This window comes from Drosophila hydei, unplaced genomic scaffold (genome assembly GCF_003285905.1).
Source record: "Drosophila hydei strain 15085-1641.00,03,60 unplaced genomic scaffold, DhydRS2 tig00008147-arrow-arrow-pilon, whole genome shotgun sequence".
Classification (NCBI taxonomy): Eukaryota; Metazoa; Arthropoda; class Insecta; order Diptera; family Drosophilidae; genus Drosophila; species Drosophila hydei.
Window position 1 is genome coordinate 71650 of NW_022045851.1, and position 20063 is coordinate 91712.

At 39.7% G+C, this 20063-nt stretch overlaps 8 protein-coding genes across 9 annotated transcripts; 5 read left to right on the top strand and 3 right to left on the bottom strand.

The window, feature by feature from the left end:
• Positions 1-329: 329 nt before the first annotated feature.
• On the bottom strand, positions 330-7889 carry LOC111603471 (importin subunit alpha-3). Its single transcript, XM_023321061.2, has 7 exons — positions 7807-7889; positions 3287-3427; positions 2706-2945; positions 2256-2636; positions 875-1705; positions 631-804; positions 330-566 (listed from the first exon to the last, which is right to left on the bottom strand). The coding sequence occupies exons 3-7, from the start codon at positions 2763-2765 to the stop codon at positions 471-473; spliced, it is 1542 nt and encodes a 513-aa protein (XP_023176829.1). The 5' UTR covers positions 2766-2945; positions 3287-3427; positions 7807-7889; the 3' UTR covers positions 330-470.
• Positions 3467-6285, top strand: LOC111603469 (protein SON). Its single transcript, XM_023321059.2, has 2 exons — positions 3467-5544; positions 5604-6285. The coding sequence occupies exons 1-2, from the start codon at positions 3643-3645 to the stop codon at positions 6261-6263; spliced, it is 2562 nt and encodes an 853-aa protein (XP_023176827.1). The 5' UTR covers positions 3467-3642; the 3' UTR covers positions 6264-6285.
• On the top strand, positions 7000-11869 carry LOC111603470 (zinc finger protein 2 homolog). 2 transcript variants are annotated; one of them, XM_023321060.2, is made up of 6 exons: positions 7000-7536; positions 7897-8794; positions 9210-9296; positions 10343-10822; positions 11150-11299; positions 11368-11869. In XM_023321060.2, the coding sequence occupies exons 1-6, from the start codon at positions 7402-7404 to the stop codon at positions 11448-11450; spliced, it is 1833 nt and encodes a 610-aa protein (XP_023176828.2). In that variant the 5' UTR covers positions 7000-7401; the 3' UTR covers positions 11451-11869. The 2 variants fall into 2 exon arrangements, 1 of the variants encoding a protein (XP_023176828.2); XR_002751690.2 differs by lacking the exons at positions 10343-10822; positions 11150-11299; positions 11368-11869 and adding an exon at positions 8862-8983 and having other exon boundaries at positions 7306-7536; positions 9210-9290.
• Positions 11870-12248: 379 nt separating this feature from the next.
• On the top strand, positions 12249-14748 carry LOC111603402 (dnaJ homolog subfamily C member 3). Its single transcript, XM_023320969.2, has 3 exons — positions 12249-12804; positions 12984-13100; positions 13164-14748. The coding sequence occupies exons 1-3, from the start codon at positions 12708-12710 to the stop codon at positions 14444-14446; spliced, it is 1497 nt and encodes a 498-aa protein (XP_023176737.1). The 5' UTR covers positions 12249-12707; the 3' UTR covers positions 14447-14748.
• A 609-nt stretch (positions 14749-15357) lies between these two features.
• LOC111603434 (LEM domain-containing protein Bocksbeutel) lies at positions 15358-17050 on the bottom strand. Its single transcript, XM_023321019.2, has one exon. It carries the CDS (start codon positions 16847-16849, stop codon positions 15554-15556), a length of 1296 nt encoding a protein of 431 aa, XP_023176787.1. The 5' UTR covers positions 16850-17050; the 3' UTR covers positions 15358-15553.
• A 95-nt stretch (positions 17051-17145) lies between these two features.
• LOC111603435 (NADH-ubiquinone oxidoreductase subunit 8) lies at positions 17146-18141 on the top strand. Its single transcript, XM_023321020.1, has 3 exons — positions 17146-17294; positions 17450-17898; positions 17957-18141. Exons 1-3 carry the CDS (start codon positions 17153-17155, stop codon positions 18116-18118), a joined length of 753 nt encoding a protein of 250 aa, XP_023176788.1. The 5' UTR covers positions 17146-17152; the 3' UTR covers positions 18119-18141.
• Positions 18142-18290: 149 nt separating this feature from the next.
• Positions 18291-19171, bottom strand: LOC111603437 (actin-related protein 2/3 complex subunit 3). Its single transcript, XM_023321021.1, has 3 exons — positions 19031-19171; positions 18715-18888; positions 18291-18651 (listed from the first exon to the last, which is right to left on the bottom strand). The coding sequence occupies exons 1-3, from the start codon at positions 19034-19036 to the stop codon at positions 18298-18300; spliced, it is 534 nt and encodes a 177-aa protein (XP_023176789.1). The 5' UTR covers positions 19037-19171; the 3' UTR covers positions 18291-18297.
• A 102-nt stretch (positions 19172-19273) lies between these two features.
• Positions 19274-20009, top strand: LOC111603438. Its single transcript, XM_023321022.1, has 2 exons — positions 19274-19435; positions 19490-20009. The coding sequence occupies exons 1-2, from the start codon at positions 19397-19399 to the stop codon at positions 19979-19981; spliced, it is 531 nt and encodes a 176-aa protein (XP_023176790.1). The 5' UTR covers positions 19274-19396; the 3' UTR covers positions 19982-20009.
• The last annotated feature ends 54 nt before the right edge of the window (positions 20010-20063 follow it).

Sequence of the window (20063 nt, forward strand, 5' to 3'; positions counted from 1 at the left end):
TTTTTACTTAAATGGAAGTGACATAATATAATTTTTAACTTATTCAATTGATTGAAAACATAAATAATATAAAAAGGATTTAACTACTGCAACATGCATCAGACAAATTTAAGAAAATCTTCTCCGCTTAATTTTTTTGTTTTTTTTTTTTTACATACATAAGCTATGTATGGGAAACACAAAAATTTAAGAAAAATTATTTTGTTGTAACGATTTTATGCGTTATCTGTGTGTGTGTGTGTGTATGTGTATCTAACCAAGCTGTCATATAGAATGTGCATTAATTTGATTCTTTCCTTTTTTTGTTGCTGTCAGAGTCGGTTGGTTGGTTTTTTTTGTGTTGTAGTTGGTAAATGAGCACAGAGTATCGTTTGAAATTGAATTGCTATATGCTATATATGTATACCAATTAAGTATACACCAATTAAGACGTGTGTTTCTCTGTATACGGTCTTGCTCAGCCATTGGTATTAAAAATTGTAGGGGTTCATTGGTACTTTGTCTGTATTGGGATCAAAGCTGTATTCTGTGCCATCAGAGGTTGGTGCCAGATTAGATTGTTCGCCCTTTAAATGTCAAATAATGAAAGTTAATGGATTAATATACATATCAAAAAATTATAGTGTTTACCTCTGTAAAGTATTTTTCAATAATTTCATATGCCAGCTTATAGATCTCAACGTTCTCATGGTTTTGCAGACGCTCAATTTTAGCGAGTCCTTCGCATTCCTCAATCAAATTAGCAACCTCCTCCATGTGTGATGCGGCCACTTTGAGCATATTATTGAGACCATCGAGCACGACCTTTACATAAATAAATAAATAGATAGTTTGTAAATGATTTGTAGTAGTTTCAATTGAAGCGAGATCTTACATTGATCACTTGAGTGTCCTGGCATGAGAGCAGATCGCAGAATGGCGGTATGACGCCTTCCTTGATTAATGTAAATACCTGCTCGGGGCTGCCGCTAATAGTAAGATTACTAATGGCCCAAGCTGCTTCTTTCTGTGTCTGGAATTCGCCCTTGCTCAGGTTGTCAATGATTTTCGGCAGCAAGCCAAAATTAATGACAAACTGCACCTGGGATTCGTTTCCGGCGGTGATGTTTGACAAAAACCAGACAGCCTCTTTGCGTATCTTTTCTTTTGGATGCGACAGGAGCGCTGGGAAATACGATAAAGCATCGTAATTGAGCACCACCTGCGTTTGTTCATCCGATCCGGTTACAATATTGCCTACAGCACGCAATGCAGCTGTCTGCACCTTAACCTCATTATTACCCAGCAGCGGTATCAGCTTTGGCACTACGCCGCTATCAATTACCATTTGGATTTGATCGTTGCCGCCATCGGTCAAATAACTAATGGCCCAGACTGTATCGACCAGGATGTTAGTGTCCGTGTGATGAATCAGCACATTGAGTGCGGGCAGGATTTCATGTATTGTGGCAGCTGGTGGCGGCGGATCCTTGTTTCGACATAAATTCACAATCACCCAGGTGACATTGCGCAAAAACGATATGGGTATATCTGGCTTTATAAACGACAGCAGCGGCTGCACGACGCCATGCCTAATAACAAAATCACGCAACAAGGGACCATCACCAATGATATTGCCCAGCGCCCACACGGCTTGTTCGCAAACATTCGGAGCGGGTGAATTCAGCAGTTGAAGGAAGAGCGGCACAGCACCGGCAGCAACCACCTACATAGCAAAGAGAAAACAACGAAAAATTCAGTACAATAATATGATCTGAGCCATATATCAGCAACATTTCTATATATTAGGGAAAAATCTATATAGAAATATAAGTAAATATTTTACAAATTTTTAATGACATTTTAAAGCTTAATTGTGTTTGCACCCATTACGAAATGTATAGCAAACTGAAAGAGACATATTTGACCCCATAAATTATAGATGAACTGTATTATAATGTGTATACTATATTCAGACAGTATCAATAGCTAAGTTGATATAGTTTCCATTTGCCCGTCTGTTTCTATGCACGTTTTTCTTCATGTTCGCTAAGTCTCTTTGTTTAAGTTATAAATCGGCCATTTATATCTTAGGTCTACCTTATGAACTAATGCTTGCGATACTTAAATTTCCAAAAATATGTGCTATCTTTATATTTGAAATAGAGTCCAAACTCAGTTAAATGTTAAATGTATCCTTAATTTTAGACAGCAGAAATATTCGTGCTAGAATTGAATATGTTCTTTCATCCAAAAATAATATGAATAGCTCTTACCTGATTGGTTTGATCGGAAGTTCCTGAGGCTATATTAGTCAATGCCCATGCGGCCTCAAATTGGAGCATTGTGTGATTATGTTGCTTCAGGCATTCAACTAGAATAGGCAATATATCGCTGTTAATCAGATCATCAATGGGTGGATTTTTGTCCGATGATAGCAATTTCCGTGCAGCTTGAACGGCGGCCAACTGTTGCTCCGGCTTCGATGGATCGGAGGCGGCCTGACCAAGTTTCTTTAAATTTATCGAATTGGGTAATTGCTCATCCTCATCTGTGTTCGAGTCGATGTTAGGGACATTACGACGCTTAAGAATCGTCTCATCGCGTTTATTTTTGCGCAGTTCTACTGTCACCTCATTTCGGCGACGGCGCATCTCCTGTTGATTGAATAATTCAAATTAATTAGGAACAATTTATAAAGTGCAAAAAACTTGAGCAAAACATACATCTTGATCCTTTCCTTTGTTTTTAAAATTTTGCAAGCGGTTTTGATCCAGCGATGTCATTTTACTGTTTCAATGTGTATGTTGGTAAATATATATATGTATGTATAAATATATATATCTATATATATAGCTGTGGGTATATGAGTCTACCAATAACCTCCAATCCAAAGTGAGAGACTTATTCTGTTAAATTTCCAAATAAGTTCGTGGCTTATATATATTATTTTTCGTTGTCCACTTCTGTTAGTTATTTCAATTATACGCGCAATGAAAATTTAACGACATACACACAAATACCGACACAAACAAAAGGCCAGAGCGCGGGGCATAGCAGAGAGCACCGTAGACAGACGTCCGTTCGTTAGTTCCGACAAAATCGACATCGAGAGAACCAACACAATTGCATGGCAAAGCAGCACGATGACAATGACAGTGGCAGAAGGGGACAAGGAGAAGAAGGGCAGAGCCACCAGGCGATGAAAAAATAAGACAAAAAAGAAATGGCGTTTAGGAATATTGCCAACGTGGATCCAAATATATAAATTACCACTAATTAAAGAGCTGTTGAATTTTACACTTACATTTACGATTTGACACCGTACAAGCCTTCGATATAGTGATTAAACCTTCTTTTGATATAAAAATTGCAATTCGTGACAGCGACGTGACTAAAGTTGGCTGCGCTTCCATTTATCAGGGCTGTAAACTAATAAACTACACCGCTGCAAGTAAAAATATCGTTATTGTAACATCACTATTAGTTATGTGCAAAATATTTTTTGGTAATATTTTGGCCAACAAATCTATCGATTGATATGATTTAGGCGTGCAAAAACTAAAACATTTGTGTATATATGTATATTTACATATTAAAAATATATTCTAAGTCGATGTGGATAAATATTACTACACGGTGCCGCATGACGCAAAAGCGGAAATGACTGAAAAGACGGAGAGCGCCAGCACGCTGGAACAGCAGTCACAGCAAACGAAGAACACGGGTGATGTTCCATTGGTTGTCAGGGTGAAACGTGAGAAGATTGACGCAGAGATCGAAGCAAAGCTTGGCGCATTAAATGCGAAGGTGAAAACTGAAAGTACCACGCCTCCTACGGCATCGGACACTGACAGTGACAACAGCAACGATTCGTCGCAAGACGACAAAAAGCAAATAGCACCCGTTAAATCCTCCAATGAAATACTTGCCGAACTATTTGGCGTGTTTAATGCAGCGCCACCCGTTGAGTTGCTGGACGATAAGAATCTGTTAAAGAAGCATAAGAAATCAAAAAGGGTGAAGAAAAAAAGGTCGCGTAACAAACCAATTAAATCAGATGGCGAATGCAGCGACACAGATGTTGCCTCCGCTGAAGGCAACTTCAAGCACAAGCATAAGCGAAAGAAGCACAAACACAAACACAAGGATAGCAAAGACAAGAACAAAGACAAGGATCGAGAAAAATCCAAAGAGAAGACAAGCACCACCATAGGTAAGGTCGAGGAAAGAATAGACTCACGCAAAAGACACGCTATAGCGAATGCGGATGCAGTAGCTGTGCCAGCAAAAAAGGAAGCACTAGAGCACGACCATAGCATTCAACGGGAAAGAGAGCGGCCACGTGACCGGGAGCGAGAGAAGGAAAAAGAGCGTGAGCGGGAAAGGGAGCGCGACCGAGATAGACTTCACAATAGTTTTTACAATGGCTATCAGGAAAAATCGGAGGACAAGCATGCACGCACCAAGGCTAACAATGGCAAATCCGTTAAGATTAAGATGGAGCGGCGTCAATCCGACGAGCTCTCACTGTCTGATGAGGAGACATATCTGCGCGAAAAGGCCAATAATGGAAGACGTCGTTTCTACGGAGGTGTTAAGATAGAGTCCAATGATAATAAGCGCCACCCACGCCACCAGAGCAGCGCGAACACCAGGCAGCGTACACGCTCTCGTTCCCGCTCTCGAACGCGTTCCCGGTCAAGAGATTTGGGCATTGATAAGAAACGTTTGTTAGAGATTGCGCGTCGTAATGCGATCAGCATGTTTAAGCGAGGTAACATGGCCGGTGTAGCCGAGATGACGCCGGAAGTGAAGGATAAGGTGCTGCTTAAAATGCGCTACGGCGGACGCAGTGTGCAGGATCTCACTGACTTTTGCAAAAAGATCTCTAACGGTGAAATGCTTTCTGATCTTAGCTCAGATGAGGATTCGGATGTTGACAAGAATGGCAATGCCAAGGCATTTCATCATCCATTTCAGCTCAAGGAGCGCGAACCGATTGTTATGCACATACGCAACTCCACACCCATAGTGCCCCCGTCCACGCGTCGCGATGATCAGACCAAGGCTATAACCATGCAATTTCCCGTCTCCTCTGGTCAGGTTCATCGTATGTCTGAGGTCTGGGTGCCAGTCGATCCAAAAGAATCGCTGGCGCCGTTGCCTACTCTGCCACCCGCCAAACAGGCCACCAATATGTTCAAAGATGTGCAACGCAATGTCTTTGCCAAGACGATACCACAGCAAGAGCAGCAGGAGCCCGCCTTCAAGCCTGCTGCGAATCTCAACGAAGATTGCAATGGCCTGTCGCCTATGCCTGTAACTCTACCGCAATCTGTGCCTGCTTTTGCTCCAACTCCTGCTCCTATACCGGCTTCTGCACCTGTTCCTGCTCCTTCCTCTGCTCCAGCTCATCGGCCAGAACGTTTTGTGCCAGAGGTGCCCATACCATCCACAGCAGCGCATGTACCCAACGCTTCAATATTTCCGCAGTCGACGCCACCCAGCATGGATGTATCGAGCATAATTACACAACGTCTTAGCGCCATAAGGCGCCTGCAGGTGAGTAATTGAAATAAATGCAATTACAATTAATCAATGAAAATTGTACGATTCAACAGGATAATCCCGCCGATTCGGAGGCTTTAAAAATGATGTACAATGCTCAGAGGGACATGTCCTCTTGGGCCTGCTCAAAATTTCTGCCTGGTCAGTTTACGGGAAGCACTGGTGCTCAGGTAATGAAGGTGCATGAACTGAACAGCGGTCCACAGCTGTGGGCACGTCGGGATCAGTTAACTTCCACCAAACCAGTTACGGGCGGCATGGGTATGGCTCTGCTGCAAAAAATGGGCTGGAAACCGGGCGAAGGCTTGGGTCGCACCAAGACCGGCTCTCTGCAGCCACTACAGCTAATGGTTAAGCTGGACAAGCGTGGCCTCATCTCGCGCGAGGATATTAAACAGCAGCCCGTACGCCCACAAGGCGTACGAGCCCCAAAGAACACAAGTGCCACAAATATTGCACAGGCTGCACTCACTGCACAGGACAAGCATCCCGTATGTGTGCTCAACGAGCTGACATCGAAAAACAAATGGACGCCGCCGCAATATACGCTTAGGGACGATTCGGGTCCGTCGCATAGCCGCATGTTCCTCTTTTCCGTGGAGATCAATGGACAGACTTATACGCCCACCCAGGGCTGTAACAACAAGAAGGAGGCCAAAATGAATGCGGCCAAGTTGTGTTTACGAGCTTTGGGTATATTGCCGCCCAGTTAATAAAGAGTGGAGCATCTGCTTAAGGGTGTCTCTATAGTAAGTGTATAGTTAGAAATATATATCTATATACCTGTGTATATGCTTCTGTATATAAAATTAAGAATAAATTGTAATTAAGAAAACAATTTGACTGTTTGTTGAAGGGATTAGGGAGTGAAAGTCTTGGATGGAACCATATAAAATATATATTATTTATGAATTCAATAAAATCTCCTATACCTTACAAACAAGGTTAGTAAATAATAAACGATTATTTCAAATCTATTGTGAATCTATCGAATTCAAACTCAATCATCGAGCGTTATATTTAAAAAGCGCAATCCATTAAAATAAATAGAAGACCATTAAAATACTAGAAAATCATAAAAAAATAATAACCTATATTACAATTTAAACTAGAGTCAAAAGTTAAAAATATAAAATTAAACACTAACTGAAATGCAACAAAATAGAAAAATATCTTTATATTTTACATCAAGCAAAGCTCTTTTTGCTGTGCAAATTTTTTAAGCTTTTGCATATTGGCCATCTGGGTTTTGCGCAAGTACAAAAACAAAGCAAATCAGCTGAGTGGGTCCGAAAGCTGGGGTGGGCTAACACACATGCGCCCGTTGCAATTCTGTCTGAGTGTGATTTTATGTGGGTGTATGTGTGGGAATTCAATCTCTACACAGACTCGCTTAAGCACATAGTGAAGGTCAGTTCAGGCGGGAGTGCGGCGCAGACAACATCTCGCGTTTGACTAAGGATGTAGCTAAATAATCCAGTTATTCGCTGCTCCCATCAATTGGTGTAAAGGAACATACAAAAATATTTAAAGTGGTGCAGGCTCACAGCATCCAAATGCGAAAGCTTGAAAATGAAACAGATGTTGGTAGCCAATTCCATCTGTGGCCAAATACTTTAGCTGTATATGTGCGGTTGTGTGTTTAGAGTTATTTCTAAAGTTGCATAACTTTGCATGTACGCGAAAACAAAGCCATAATAATATATAAATATGTACATGCAGAAATACATACATACATATGTATATGCAAGCTCTAATAGTGTGCATGTTTGTATGTCTGCTGACTGCTGCAACTTGGTGCTGGGCGTCGCGGTTTGATGTTGACTGTTCAGTTTGTTTACTGCTGCAGCCATGGAAACGTGTCGCACCTGTGCTAGGTGCGATTTCGAAAATGGCAACAACTATTGGCTGGATATGTTTCATCCAACGCGTTGGCAGAGTGAAATGGCGCAAATACGCGCAGAGTTTGTCAACTGGAAGTTACAGGTGAGTCCACGCCTAAAATACAGAAAAGTAAACAAATGCAAAGTGCATTTCACTTTGTGAACGTCTGTGCGTTGCATTTCAATTAAGCTTTTGATCGTGCAACGGTGCGTATGGGGTTATCGGTAAGAATCAACTTATCGACATTCAAAAATAAATCTGTTGCACTCTGAGTAACGATCGAACGATAGTTTGTTGGCTTTATCGATAACAAATAATTAATCAGTGTTGCAAGCGTAACGTAAATTTAAAGAGTTCAATGAGTGGGCTTACGTATATTTCTCTTATGGGCCTTAAGCAATTTTGCGTGGATAATTATTTTAACTTCAATTTTTACTATGGACTCCTTTGAATACTATTTAGATCGCACCAAATGATGGACTGCCACAAAAAATTTGTAGCGATTGCTTTTCAAAGTTTTGCTCAGTTTACACGTTTCGCATGGCATGCCAGGACGCACAATTAAAATTGTCGAACATTTTTGATAAAATCGACGCGAATCTGCTGTACGATAGAAATGATGAAGAAATTATAGAAGTTGATGCTGATGATGAACCAGAAGCACAGACGAAAATATGTACAGTAACAGAAACCACAACAGCAACAGAAGTAGAAACAGCAACAGCAACAACAACAATAACAAAAACAGATAACACTGCCATTATTGACGCCAAATCGTCCACGCCCATAAAAATCTTTGTGGAATCAATTAACATTATCGAAACCGAATCCTTGCAACCATCAGCTGAAGAACCCGACTTAGCTTCAGATTATAATTCATTTAGCGTAAGCTATGCTTGTAAATTCTGCTATAAGCCACAAGAAAGCTATGAACTACAGCACCAGTTACTAGAGCACATAAGCGTTTGCCACGATCCGGATCAACCCTACAACTGCCCAGAATGTACTGAATGTTTTCAAGATACCGCATCGCGCACCGTCCACATGAAGAGTGTTCATGTGGTCAAACACTATGTCTGTGAGGTGTGTGGTAAGAAGTATGGAGATCGCCACAATCTCGACCATCACATTGAGAAGTATCACTCGGAAACGGACTTCGAGTGCAGCATGTGCGAGAAACGTTTCTTTACGCGCAAAAGCCTACGCTACCACATGAACTGGCACAAGCCGGAGCGTCAGCTCCGATGCCGCCACAGCGGCTGTGACCGGCTTTTCATCAATCAACGACACCTCAAATGTCATGAGGCAACTCATTCAACGGGCTGCCGTAAGAGCGAGTATTGCGGGTTTTGTGGTAAAGGTGGGTCGCTTGCTTATATCATATGTACATATAATAACTTATATTTAATATATCTACAACACATAAGCATTTCATTCATCTTTTTTGCTTAAAAATAAAATTTGTCACCGAGATAGCGAAATTGAAGTGTGATAAATAGGAGAGGAGAGAGCGGAAGAGAAAGAAGCGAACATTGGAAGAGACATGAGCGTAAGAAAGAATACTTAGAAAACTTAATTTGTTGGCATCCTTGCGCTTGTGAGAATCGCACAGAAAAGCTGTATTCAAAAGAATACATGCTAATATGTATCAATGCATATACAAAAATAAGAAAGTAAACTACCTATAAGAGAACATTCCCATGACTAAAATCTTATTGTGCGATGTAATATTATATTTATATATTTACATATACAAATACATATATCTCCCACAGCGTTCATACATGTAAAAACCCTACGTTGGCATATCTATCGACAGCATGGCGGCGAGAAACCCTTCAAATGCGCCATCTGCACTGAGGGTGAGTTGAATCTGGAACTGGAGATTAATGGAGCACTATAAACGAATTTAGAATATCAGTCGGTCGCTCTCAATGAGTTTCATTAAGGAGAATATACCATGGGCAATTCCTGGAACAATCTTAAATTGTTTTATATTTGATCTATTATGTTTGGAAATGCCCATATTTGAAAGCTTCCATGAGATATCTAAATTATTTAAAGTGCTACAGAAAAAGTAAAGCTCTTCATTCTGTGAGTTTCCAGTAATTGATTGATTAATTGAAATGTGATCAAGTCATAGCTGAAGAATAACTCACAAATCGAAAGTTGACTTTGTAATTATAAGAAATCATTAATAATTCAAAATAGAACATCTGTTGCATCATCAAAAACTCATCGCAAACGCTTTTAAGATTTTTGCCCAAAAACTCTGAAGGAGTCTATCTGCTGCTTTTTGTTCTGTGTTAGTCAAGTTAAGGGTAAACATGGTTCAGCTATTTTTTAATACACCTATTAGAAAAATAAAATAATGAAGCATGTCAACAAAGTGCATACATATTTATAATATATTATCATATCTTAATCATTTTTTTTAATTATTAGTTTTCGAAAATTTGTAAAAAATACAAACACCTTGCAAGTCATATCCGACAGACTGCATAATACTCGTTCACCGCTTAAAATTGACAATAATTGTTCAGTTTTAAAGTTTGGAATCTCTAATGAACCTTTTATTCGACAAGGATATACATAAATTAAATACAAACTCTAAATTTCAAGTTGTTTATTGGCCGGCGAAATTGGTCAACAATTTACAAATTTCGTATTTTCTATTTATTAAGAACATAAGAATTGCATATTTATATTAGATTACAGGTCTACAATACCAATATGCCGTATTGCCACTTTGTGAACGAGTATAATATGTCCACAACCCTGGAGCGCCGCATGCAAGCCACTAATACCCAATTGTTGTTACATAACACCCCCACAAATTAGTGCAGTAACCAATATATTCGCTTTCTTTACTTAAACTTTGATTTTCTGTTAACTTTCGTTCGAAAAGTTTTCGCCTCCTATGTGGACAAGCGCATTCATATGCTTGAGCGGCACACGGAAAATCTTACCCATCAGGAGCGAAGCGAGTGTATGTTTCAGTCCTGTCGCCAAGAGTTTGACCACGAGCAGGAGCTCATCCAGCACATGACCCTCGATCATACACATCGCGAAGCGTCCTCTAATCCAATCATTGCAAACAATAAGCGAGTGATCAAATGCAAACGGGAACGACAGTATACGGGTCTCTTCCAGTGCGGTAGCTGCTCTCAGCGTTTCAACATGAAGTCCGCCCTGGACCGTCACATGGCTGTCCACTCGACGGATCGGCTGCATGCATGTTCGCACTGCTCCAAGCGCTATAAGCGTGCTCAGGATCTGAAGTGGCATATGAAAACCCATGTCAATGAAAAGCCCAATGTGTGCGATGTTTGCGGCAAGGCTTTTGCCTTGAAATATGTCCTAACTCAGCATATGCGCAGCCATGAGGGTAAGTGATCCCGTTAAATACTTATATATTCTGGATATATATATGCGAGATCTAGGGTAGATCTAAAAATAAAATGAAAAGTCTCAAGCGTCTAAAATCTACTTCTGTCTCAAATGCAATTAGTCGATATGCCGCAATAATACCCGAGTCTGTATAAACTAGATTCAGGTCATCTCTAAAAACTAAATTTTGTCTCCAGATATAATAGTTTTTTGAGCATTCATCAAAAAACAAATGTCAAACCAAAAATACCTGCTTTATAATATATATTAATAATAACTTATCGTTGAATTTGGTATTTTTATAAGACGTTATTTATATTTGCAGTTCTTGAGAAGAATTTCAACTGTGAGACCTGTGGACGGTCGTATCTGTTTGAAAAGTCATTGCGCCTGCATCAACGAGTCCATACGGGCAATACATACTACAAATGTGATCTGTGCCAAGAGCGCTTTGTCACCCACATCAAATTTAAAAGTAATTTCCATACATATATATTGAAATCAATGAAGTGAATTATTTCATATAAACTATATTATTTTCAGATCATATGAAGAAGGCACATGCTGGCAACCAGTCGCATTCTAAGGAAACGCTGGATGGTTTGATCAATATTGTGATTAACTAAATTGTACCAATGATACGGAATCCAAGTGGAACAGCTGAAAGAATACTATACAATTATTCCATTAGCAAAGCATCAACAGATATACTATAATACTCAAAGGGTGAAACCGCTTTTAAAAAGTCACGCCCATCAAAGAATTTTTAAATCGTAGACCCTCCATTTAACCCTATCATAAGACTAAACTTTCATTATAGGTATACACATTTCCATATGGATCATGCACAGGGTATGGTTGTATGAAAGCTCTATTCTCTGTAGGCAAATTTCATTATACTAAATCTATTTTCCTTATAAGCCGCATTTAAGCTCACATAAAAAGTATTTTGTCCATCCAAATCTTTGATATAGAATACCTACAAACATATGTCTATGTCTTTCACATAATGCACAATACATGACCATTTCAGTGATAGAATAAATGTTATAAAACTGTATTTAGGCTAATGCTCAAAAAAGAAATTGCATTTATTTAAAAAAATATAATTAAACACATTTACATTTACAATTATGAGACGAAAAACATATATTAAGATATATCAAAACGTACATTCTATATTAGTTGTGGTAGTGCAATATATGTATATTTACCAAATTCGAGTTCCATATACATACATACATTAAATTTAAATTGGAAGATATAATTTTTTTTATATGGTGGGAAAGCACTTTAAATTAAAATTTTGAAACGTGATAACTATCGCATGTTGTTCAGTGAAAAAGTGCTTTTTATTATCTAACAGCCCTGTTCTTAACGGAGCTGCCAGAAGTTGCTAACATCAGATGCCGCTGCGCTGTCTGGCAACGCTATTTTATTGGGCTGTTATAGCTCGCATAACACGTCAGTGTTTAGGTTTTTAAGCAGCAAGTTCTACCAAAATTGAAGCAAACGTATCTGCTAAAGTGCAATAGCGAGTCGGTTACCGATCGAAATGGACACAAAGCAACAAATTGCGTAGTACTATTTATGCGTATATTAAACAAAGAAACTACCAAGCTTATATTTTTTTGCTCCCAAAAACGGATAAAACTATACAGCAAGACCGACAACAACATACAATAGCATCTAGTAAGCGGGTGCAACGGTACAGATTAGCAGCTGTGATATACAGAAAATCGGAAGAAGAAGAAGTTGACAGTGGCTGCCACGCTATAACGTGTGACGTGTGTATCGCATTTAAATTGAAGAATTGGCCTATACTCTCAATAACAACTGGTTAAGACACCTACATATACGCCCACTCACACATACACAGCATAATGGCTTTGCCATTGAGCGATCTGCTGCTGCTTGGCAGCGGTGAAAAGAAATTGGCTGCATGTGTCCTGCTGCTGCTGCTGGAGCTCTTCATGGAAGGTAAGTCATAGTTTTGTTGCAGACGGCACCGAATGTCCTCTATGAAACCAAAACTTAATGCAATGGTCTTGTTTTAATAATAACGGCACGCGACCATCTCTAATTTTGTCTTTAATCGCAAATTTCAAATATTGATAACAAGTTATTTTAACTGCTTTGTTACACGTCATTCAATGCAGGCGCAGATGCGGCAGCGCCAAGTCAGGCGGACATCGACAATCATTTAGAGCTGGGCAAAGATTTTCTGGCACGCGGTCAGCTATCGGATGCTTTGACGCATTACCATGCAGCTGTGGGTAAGTATTGAAGACTAATAATAGCGCTATATTATGCTTGACATAACACTAATCAATTTATAGAGGGCGATCCCAACAATTATTTGACACTCTTCAAGCGTGGCACTGTTTACCTTGCCTTGGGCAAGACACGCTTTGCCATTCAGGACTTCAGTCGAGTGTTGGAGCTTAAGCCCGACTTTACAGCAGCGCGTAGTCAGCGTGGCATTGTGCACATGAAGAGCGGCGACTACGAGCATGCACTACAGGACTTTGAGCTTGTGCTTCGGGAAGAGCCACAAAATGGTCTCGTGCACGAGCACTATTCAAGACTGCGTCCGGCCAAGGAGCAGTGGGAGCTAGTGCAGCATCTGCTAAGCAATAATGATGAGCAGAACGCCATAGGCATGATAACACAGTTGCTGGAGATCTCACCATGGTCAGTGGCATTTAGGCAGGCGCGTTCTGATGCCTATCTAAAGACAAATGATCCGCTCTCGGCCATTGCGGATTTGCGGCAGGTCAATCGATTGTCACAAGACAGTACAGAGGGGCATTACAATATAGCACAGCTGCTATATAATATTGGACATGCTACCAATGCGCTGAAGGAAATTCGCGAATGCCTTAAATTCGATCCCGAGCACAAGCTCTGCTTTCCATTCTACAAGAAACTGCGCAAAGTAGAGAAGCAGCTGGTGACAGCAGAAACGGCACGAGAGGAAAAACAGGCACCCGAATGCATAGTTGCAGGCGAAGCGGTTCTCAAACACGAGCCCGAGGAGCTGATGATACGATATGAGGCGCACAAGCTGCTCTGCTCTTGTTATACGACAGACGAACAGTACGGCAAAGCGTTGTCGCACTGCAAACATGCGTTAGACATTATGAAAGATTCACAAGTGTATTGCGATCGTGCAGAAGCGCTGCTGGGCAGCGAGATGTATGATGATGCCATACACGACTATCAGTCGGCATTGGAAATTGATGAGAATAATTCACGGGCTAAGGAGGGCATCCAGAAGGCCAAAAAACTGCAAAAACAGGCGGAACGTCGAGATTATTACAAAATCCTTGGCGTGAAACGCAATGCCAACAAACAAGAGATAGTAAAAGCTTATCGCAAGGCGGCACAGAAGTGGCATCCGGACAATTTCAAGGATGAGGAGAAAAAGCTGGCAGAGAAAAAGTTCATTGATATTGCAGCGGCCAAGGAAGTGCTTACCGATCCAGAGAAGCGACGGCAGTTTGACAATGGCGAAGATCCCCTGGATCCGGAGAGTAATCAGCATGGGTTCCGTGGCGCTGATCCATTTGCACACTTCCAGCATGGTTCGCCGTTCCAATTTAAGTTCCATTTCAATTAAATGGAGCTGAAAAAGAGCCATTGTTGAGCCAGGGATTATTTGTGTTTTGTTTTTCCTTCCCCATTAAATGCAGTCACGTTGATATCCTTCATATCGCTCCATTCGTCCCCAATCCGCCTACATCCACGAATAACAATTACTGCATTTTCGTTTTTGCCTGCGCCCTCTTTAAGCTTTACGATTTTACACTTGTTTGTGTTGCAACTCTTAAATAGCCTGTAAATATTAGCCTAAAGACTAAATCCGATAACTGAAACACACAAGAACACAAAACATACTGAAGAAAAAAACATTTAAATATAACTAGTTTATTTAATAAAATAATTGTAATGTAGTACATTTTTCTAATTATATATTTAAATATAAAAAAACGATAAAGCAAACGATGAAGAAAAAAAATTGTTCAGAAGAGAGGCTTCATAAATTTCTGATAGACATCGGAATCACACTTTGTTTTTAATATATTTTAAGTAAATTTTAGAAAAGTAACAAAATACCGAAAACCAAAAGGCTGCAAAGTTTATTTTTAAGGATATAGTTTTTTTCTGAAGTTGAAATTGTATTCTAGTTTCATCTAGTCCAAATGTACTTTCAGAGAAAATCTATATTGTTGAAGGAAGAGTCTTCTGTAGTTGAGTTTTTCGTTTTATTAAACAGTTTTATAGTAACAATGAAATGCAAAATTCTTTGCTATAATTATAATATTTATTAATAATATTATAAACATCCAAAAATATAAATCAGAGGTTATTTTAATCAACAAATCATGTTAGTTAAAAATTTACTTTAGAAAAAAATTTAAGATGATCTTTTAAGATATTTCATATTTCGTTTTGTCAGTCAGAAATAATTAATTTATAACGTATAAATAATCGGAAATCCATTTTTTAGTTCGAATTGTATCTAACAAATATTTGTATATAGCAATTTCAAATACATTGCCTGTACAGATTAATATTCTAAGATAAGTCATGCCCATATTTATAGAACTTCCAGATATTCCATAACCATTATGTAAAAAAGTTATGTACATAACAATTCTACATAGAATGTTTTTACAGATTACTATTCATCTATTATCATATGTAGTGATGTTCCCGTGTTTTCTTAGACTGCGGGCGTAACTATCACATATATTAATGTGGCTAACAGTACAGCTAGTGCTAGAAGAAAGTAAAACTTGAGATTATATGTACGATTTAGGGCTATCATCAGTTCTCTGAATTTCTGTATGGGTGTGTTAGCCTCCTGTTGCTGGATGGTTGTACGCATTTGCGGCCTGGCCAACGGGGAGGAGCGTTTCCTTGCATCCAGCTCGCGTGAAAAGTGACTCAAGTATGGCGAATCTTGATTATTGCCAGATGATCGCTGTTGTTGGTGGTGGTATTGCTGCTGTGGTTGCTGCTGGGGTTGGTGGTGAATCTCCGACTCAGATTCACTATCTGTTTCAATGTCCATCGGCTCTATAGAGTTGTTGTGCTGATCATAGAAATCGTTCAGCTGTGGATACAGCGTGTTGGCCTTGTACGTGGGCTGCAGCAAGCGACCTCTGGTAAAGCCGCTTTCTCCGTTGCTCTGCCGTTGGCGTATTGCTGATGTGGTTGCAATACCCGTATTAAAAGGAGCCGCCGAGCCACTGTAAGTGTTACGTGACGCCTGTTGTATGCCAAGCTCATTGAACTCGTTAGGTGCTTCTGTATAGCTGGTCGAGTTCAGGTGCGTTTGCGTAAAATTCAGCTCTGGACGATAGCTGCGCTCAACGCGCGGCTGACTGACAGGCAGCTTGTGTATAGGTGCTGTCGTTACCATTGGGCGCTGATACGTATAGCTTTGTGGCTCTTCCTCTGGCTCCTCGTCTTGGTCTTCCTCGTAATGCGGCTGCTGAATCTCACGTGTATATGACGTGGTTAAAACGCCAGATTTGCTCAATGAGACCGAACGACGCTGGCGAGTATCTTGTGACTGTTGCAGCTTAGTTCTGGGTGTATTTAGTTGATAGAAATCATCATCTTCCGACTGTGAGCCCACGTCTGACACGGTTGTTGTTGTTTCTATAGACCGCACGGATGAATTATCTAGCGGATAATATTCCTTAGGCGTAGTTGCAATTGTTCGACGAACATTGTTTTTGTTGTTGTTGCGGCTAGGAATTTTATCTGCCACGCGAGACTCTTTCGAGTTTATCGCGGCTGCTGGTGTCGCCTTACTGCTGTGCACAGTTTTACGTCGTATATTTGTGGCAGCAGTATTTTTGTCTTGAGTGCCCAAGATAGTGGCACGCAAACGACGCAAAATAACTTTGCGACTCGTATCGGTGACGGGTATATTTGGTAACCCATATTCCAGGCATTTAGCGTGTAGCTCTTTGTGGGAAATAGTTTCGAGATAGGATAAATCCGACATGCTTACGACTGCTTGTGAAATTGTTAGCAAAAATAGCGATGTCGTCACCGATTGGAATGTGATTGTAATTGAACTTCAATTGAATGCAAAGCAACTGAATAATGTTAAAGTGATCACTGTGTTAATATTTCTCATATATTAGCAGGCCGATTTTTCATTAAATTAATATTGAAGACTTTAAAACAAAGAGATGCATCGGTTATACGTCACTGACTGCCTTGCTTTTCAAACACATATTAATCGAAATGATAGTGATACTCGATAATCATCGGATATTTAACTACTTATCGAAATAGTTTGCAGATGCTTTTCATCCCTGGTCGAGCATATATCTATCGACCAAAAATACCACAACAAAACAATTGTAATTTTTGTTTCCCGACAATTAATTTGTGCGCCGCAAACATGTCGCTTACAATGCGAATTTTTACACTCACGCGCAATGGTTAGTAAAAACAGGGTCAATCTTAAATAAAATATAATAAACACAATTGTAGTTAATTCCATCGAATAAGGTTATGTAACCTTATGTCATAGTGAAAACAAATCTTCAATATTTGCAACTTTTCTATTTGAATAAAAATTATGATTTCTAATCAGGTCAGCGCATGTTTGGCACTAACGGCGCACGCTTACTGGCCGCTAAAAAGGAGCCCAACGACATCGTCCCCGTGGCTAAGGGCTATGTTTACGTTAACAACAAGGAGTTGAGCATGGATATGGATGCTATCACAGATCGTGCTGCTACCACAATGTTCTTTGGCGAACTTTTCCGTGGGTTTGCCGTAACATTGGCACACATCTTTAAGGAGCCGGCAACGATTAATTACCCATTTGAGAAAGGGCCACTAAGTCCACGTTTCCGAGGTGAGCACGCCCTTCGGAGGTATCCAAGCGGCGAGGAGCGTTGTATTGCCTGCAAGCTGTGTGAGGCTATTTGCCCCGCTCAGGCAATTACTATTGAGGCCGAGGAGCGTGCGGATGGCAGCAGGCGCACGACTCGATACGATATTGATATGACAAAGTGCATATATTGCGGTTTCTGTCAGGTAATTTAGCCATATTATATTAGATTTTGAGTTGGATTCATGTTTGCTCCGTTTACAGGAGGCTTGTCCGGTCGATGCGATTGTTGAGGGTCCAAATTTTGAATTCTCGACAGAGACACATGAGGAATTGCTCTACAACAAGGAGAAGCTTTTGTGCAATGGCGATAAGTGGGAATCGGAGATAGCATCCAATCTGCAAGCCGATCATCTGTACCGCTAATTCTTCTCTGTACATATTAGATTTTTGTTTAGAAATGTTTTTCCAATTAAAGAACTTCGGCTAACACTGATAACGAAGATACATTTGCGTGATTATTGTATTCGTAAAAAAACAAAATCGATCATTACTAAATAATACAATTCGACAATGGAATAAAAAATATTTCGATACATTTTGATTTATTGTCCTGGACCTGCCAGGCTCTTCTCCATGAACTTCTTCTTGGCAAAGCATGTCCACCATTTGTTTGGCTTGCCATCCTCGGTACTAAATACCTTCTCGACCACCCGATTGCCCGTCTCATGGCGCAGTTGTAGAAAATACTGACGCATCAGATCGGCATCCTGTGCGCTCTGAGGCTTCGCATAGACCGCATTTAGTGGAAAACCTGCTTCACCGGGTATATCAAACTTCGAAATGGCCAGGCTATACATTTCCTGTGTACCCTGTGCCTTGCTTGTGCAACGTGTCAGTCGCTTAAGACATTCGGTAATATACAGTGTAACATAGATTAGTACTCGATCCACCTCAGACTACATGCAACATATGAAATATATTAATTGTACGTATATATTTATTTATAATCCAATACACACCTTTACTTCGTATGTGCGGAAGAATACATTTGCTTTGAAGAAGTAAAGTGACTCATCAATAATGTCACTCTCGACATTAGTAGATGGGGCTGGTCCTCGAACCTGGGTACGCAAAGGCAGAATGGCCATGTTGCCCACCTGTTGAGAAAAGTCCTTAATTTGCGAGTGGTATGCCTTTGGAATACGTAAACAATAGATAAGAATTTTATAAATAGTCAGGTCTGCGTGGGGTCGAGTTCTTCGACTAAAGTTCACATCTATCAATGATTCTTATTAAGTTTATTTGGTGACTATGCTAGTCAACTGAAATACTCACCGGCATTATTAAAACGAAATAATTTACAACTTTTAACTAAGGTTTTTTGTTTTTGGTAAACTATTTGGGCAAGCAACCACTGCAGAAAATTTATAGTGTAACCATGTTCGAAAAATACCAAAATCCCTAAAAATACACGAAACAAAAAAGTTCAGTTAGTCTATCTGCATACGATATTAATATTTTTTGGTTTTAATGCGCGCCCATGGTATGAAAAACATATTTGAACATTGTAGAGCATTATTTTCAAAGGGGGAGTGTTGTGAATTTACTGTCATTCATGTTTACATTGTTAGCTAATATAACTTCATTACTTCAGAACAATAAGCGAATTCATTAATAGTTCTTGCAGTGTTATGCTTCAAAATGGCAAAAAAGAATAAATCAAAAGCTGCCAAAAAGAAGGTAATTAATTTACAAAAAAATCAAAAATACATAAAAAGTTATATTTATTGTTAGTTGGCTTGTAAGTCTGCGCTAAAGAAGCAAGGCAAGGAGCAAAACAAGCCTTCAAAAGCTGGTACCATTCCGTCAGATCCGGTTTTAATTGATGAGGAATGTGTTAATGATACAGGCATCGATGTAAATGATCTCGACGATATTAGCTTGGAAAATACAGAATCAGCCGATGATTTAGATCCACACAAGATGCAGTTGGACTCTATTGCCACAATGACAACGCGTGTTGACGATCACATAATGATGATTACTGCTGTACAAAAACAGTTGTCCGAACTACAAATTAAGCAAGTTCAATTACTTGATGGATGCGTTAATTTCTTCCAGGAGTTACAGGGGTTTCAGAGCGAAAACGAGGAGGAAGAGAAACTGGTGCTTGAAACCTTTTTGGAACTAAAAACTAAGGTTAAAATTGTTTTTAAGCATTATTTACCCACACAGATAGAGATGTTGGAACGCGACATGAAGCTCCTTCAATTAAATAAAAATTAGAAACATTAATTCATGTTTAACAATTGTTTTTTTTTTTTTTCATATTTACGATATTCAAATGCATTTCATATAAAATATTATC

What these genes read in the sequence shown, in the direction of transcription:
- LOC111603434 (XM_023321019.2), bottom strand. Translation starts at nt 16,849, where the DNA reads ATGTCGGATTTATCCTATCTCGAAACTATTTCCCACAAAGAGCTACAC.
- LOC111603469 (XM_023321059.2), top strand. Translation starts at nt 3,643, where the DNA reads ATGACTGAAAAGACGGAGAGCGCCAGCACGCTGGAACAGCAGTCACAG. An exon ending in GCGCCATAAGGCGCCTGCAG is followed by an intron (nt 5,545 to 5,603) that starts GTGAGTAATTGA and finishes ACGATTCAACAG; the next exon opens with GATAATCCCGCCGATTCGGA.
- LOC111603471 (XM_023321061.2), bottom strand. Translation starts at nt 2,765, where the DNA reads ATGACATCGCTGGATCAAAACCGCTTGCAAAATTTTAAAAACAAAGGA. An exon ending in ACAAAGGAAAGGATCAAGAT is followed by an intron (nt 2,637 to 2,705) that starts GTATGTTTTGCT and finishes TTCAATCAACAG; the next exon opens with GAGATGCGCCGTCGCCGAAA. An exon ending in CTTCCGATCAAACCAATCAG is followed by an intron (nt 1,706 to 2,255) that starts GTAAGAGCTATT and finishes TTTGCTATGTAG; the next exon opens with GTGGTTGCTGCCGGTGCTGT.
- LOC111603438 (XM_023321022.1), top strand. Translation starts at nt 19,397, where the DNA reads ATGGCAAAAAAGAATAAATCAAAAGCTGCCAAAAAGAAG. An exon ending in CAAAAGCTGCCAAAAAGAAG is followed by an intron (nt 19,436 to 19,489) that starts GTAATTAATTTA and finishes ATTTATTGTTAG; the next exon opens with TTGGCTTGTAAGTCTGCGCT.
- LOC111603435 (XM_023321020.1), top strand. Translation starts at nt 17,153, where the DNA reads ATGCTTTTCATCCCTGGTCGAGCATATATCTATCGACCAAAAATACCA. An exon ending in TTTTACACTCACGCGCAATG is followed by an intron (nt 17,295 to 17,449) that starts GTTAGTAAAAAC and finishes ATTTCTAATCAG; the next exon opens with GTCAGCGCATGTTTGGCACT. An exon ending in TATATTGCGGTTTCTGTCAG is followed by an intron (nt 17,899 to 17,956) that starts GTAATTTAGCCA and finishes CTCCGTTTACAG; the next exon opens with GAGGCTTGTCCGGTCGATGC.
- LOC111603402 (XM_023320969.2), top strand. Translation starts at nt 12,708, where the DNA reads ATGGCTTTGCCATTGAGCGATCTGCTGCTGCTTGGCAGCGGTGAAAAG. An exon ending in GCTGGAGCTCTTCATGGAAG is followed by an intron (nt 12,805 to 12,983) that starts GTAAGTCATAGT and finishes CATTCAATGCAG; the next exon opens with GCGCAGATGCGGCAGCGCCA. An exon ending in GCATTACCATGCAGCTGTGG is followed by an intron (nt 13,101 to 13,163) that starts GTAAGTATTGAA and finishes ATCAATTTATAG; the next exon opens with AGGGCGATCCCAACAATTAT.
- LOC111603470 (XM_023321060.2), top strand. Translation starts at nt 7,402, where the DNA reads ATGGAAACGTGTCGCACCTGTGCTAGGTGCGATTTCGAAAATGGCAAC. An exon ending in TTGCGGGTTTTGTGGTAAAG is followed by an intron (nt 8,795 to 9,209) that starts GTGGGTCGCTTG and finishes TATCTCCCACAG; the next exon opens with CGTTCATACATGTAAAAACC. An exon ending in CACCCACATCAAATTTAAAA is followed by an intron (nt 11,300 to 11,367) that starts GTAATTTCCATA and finishes TATTATTTTCAG; the next exon opens with ATCATATGAAGAAGGCACAT.
- LOC111603437 (XM_023321021.1), bottom strand. An exon ending in TCCGCACATACGAAGTAAAG is followed by an intron (nt 18,652 to 18,714) that starts GTGTGTATTGGA and finishes TGTTGCATGTAG; the next exon opens with TCTGAGGTGGATCGAGTACT.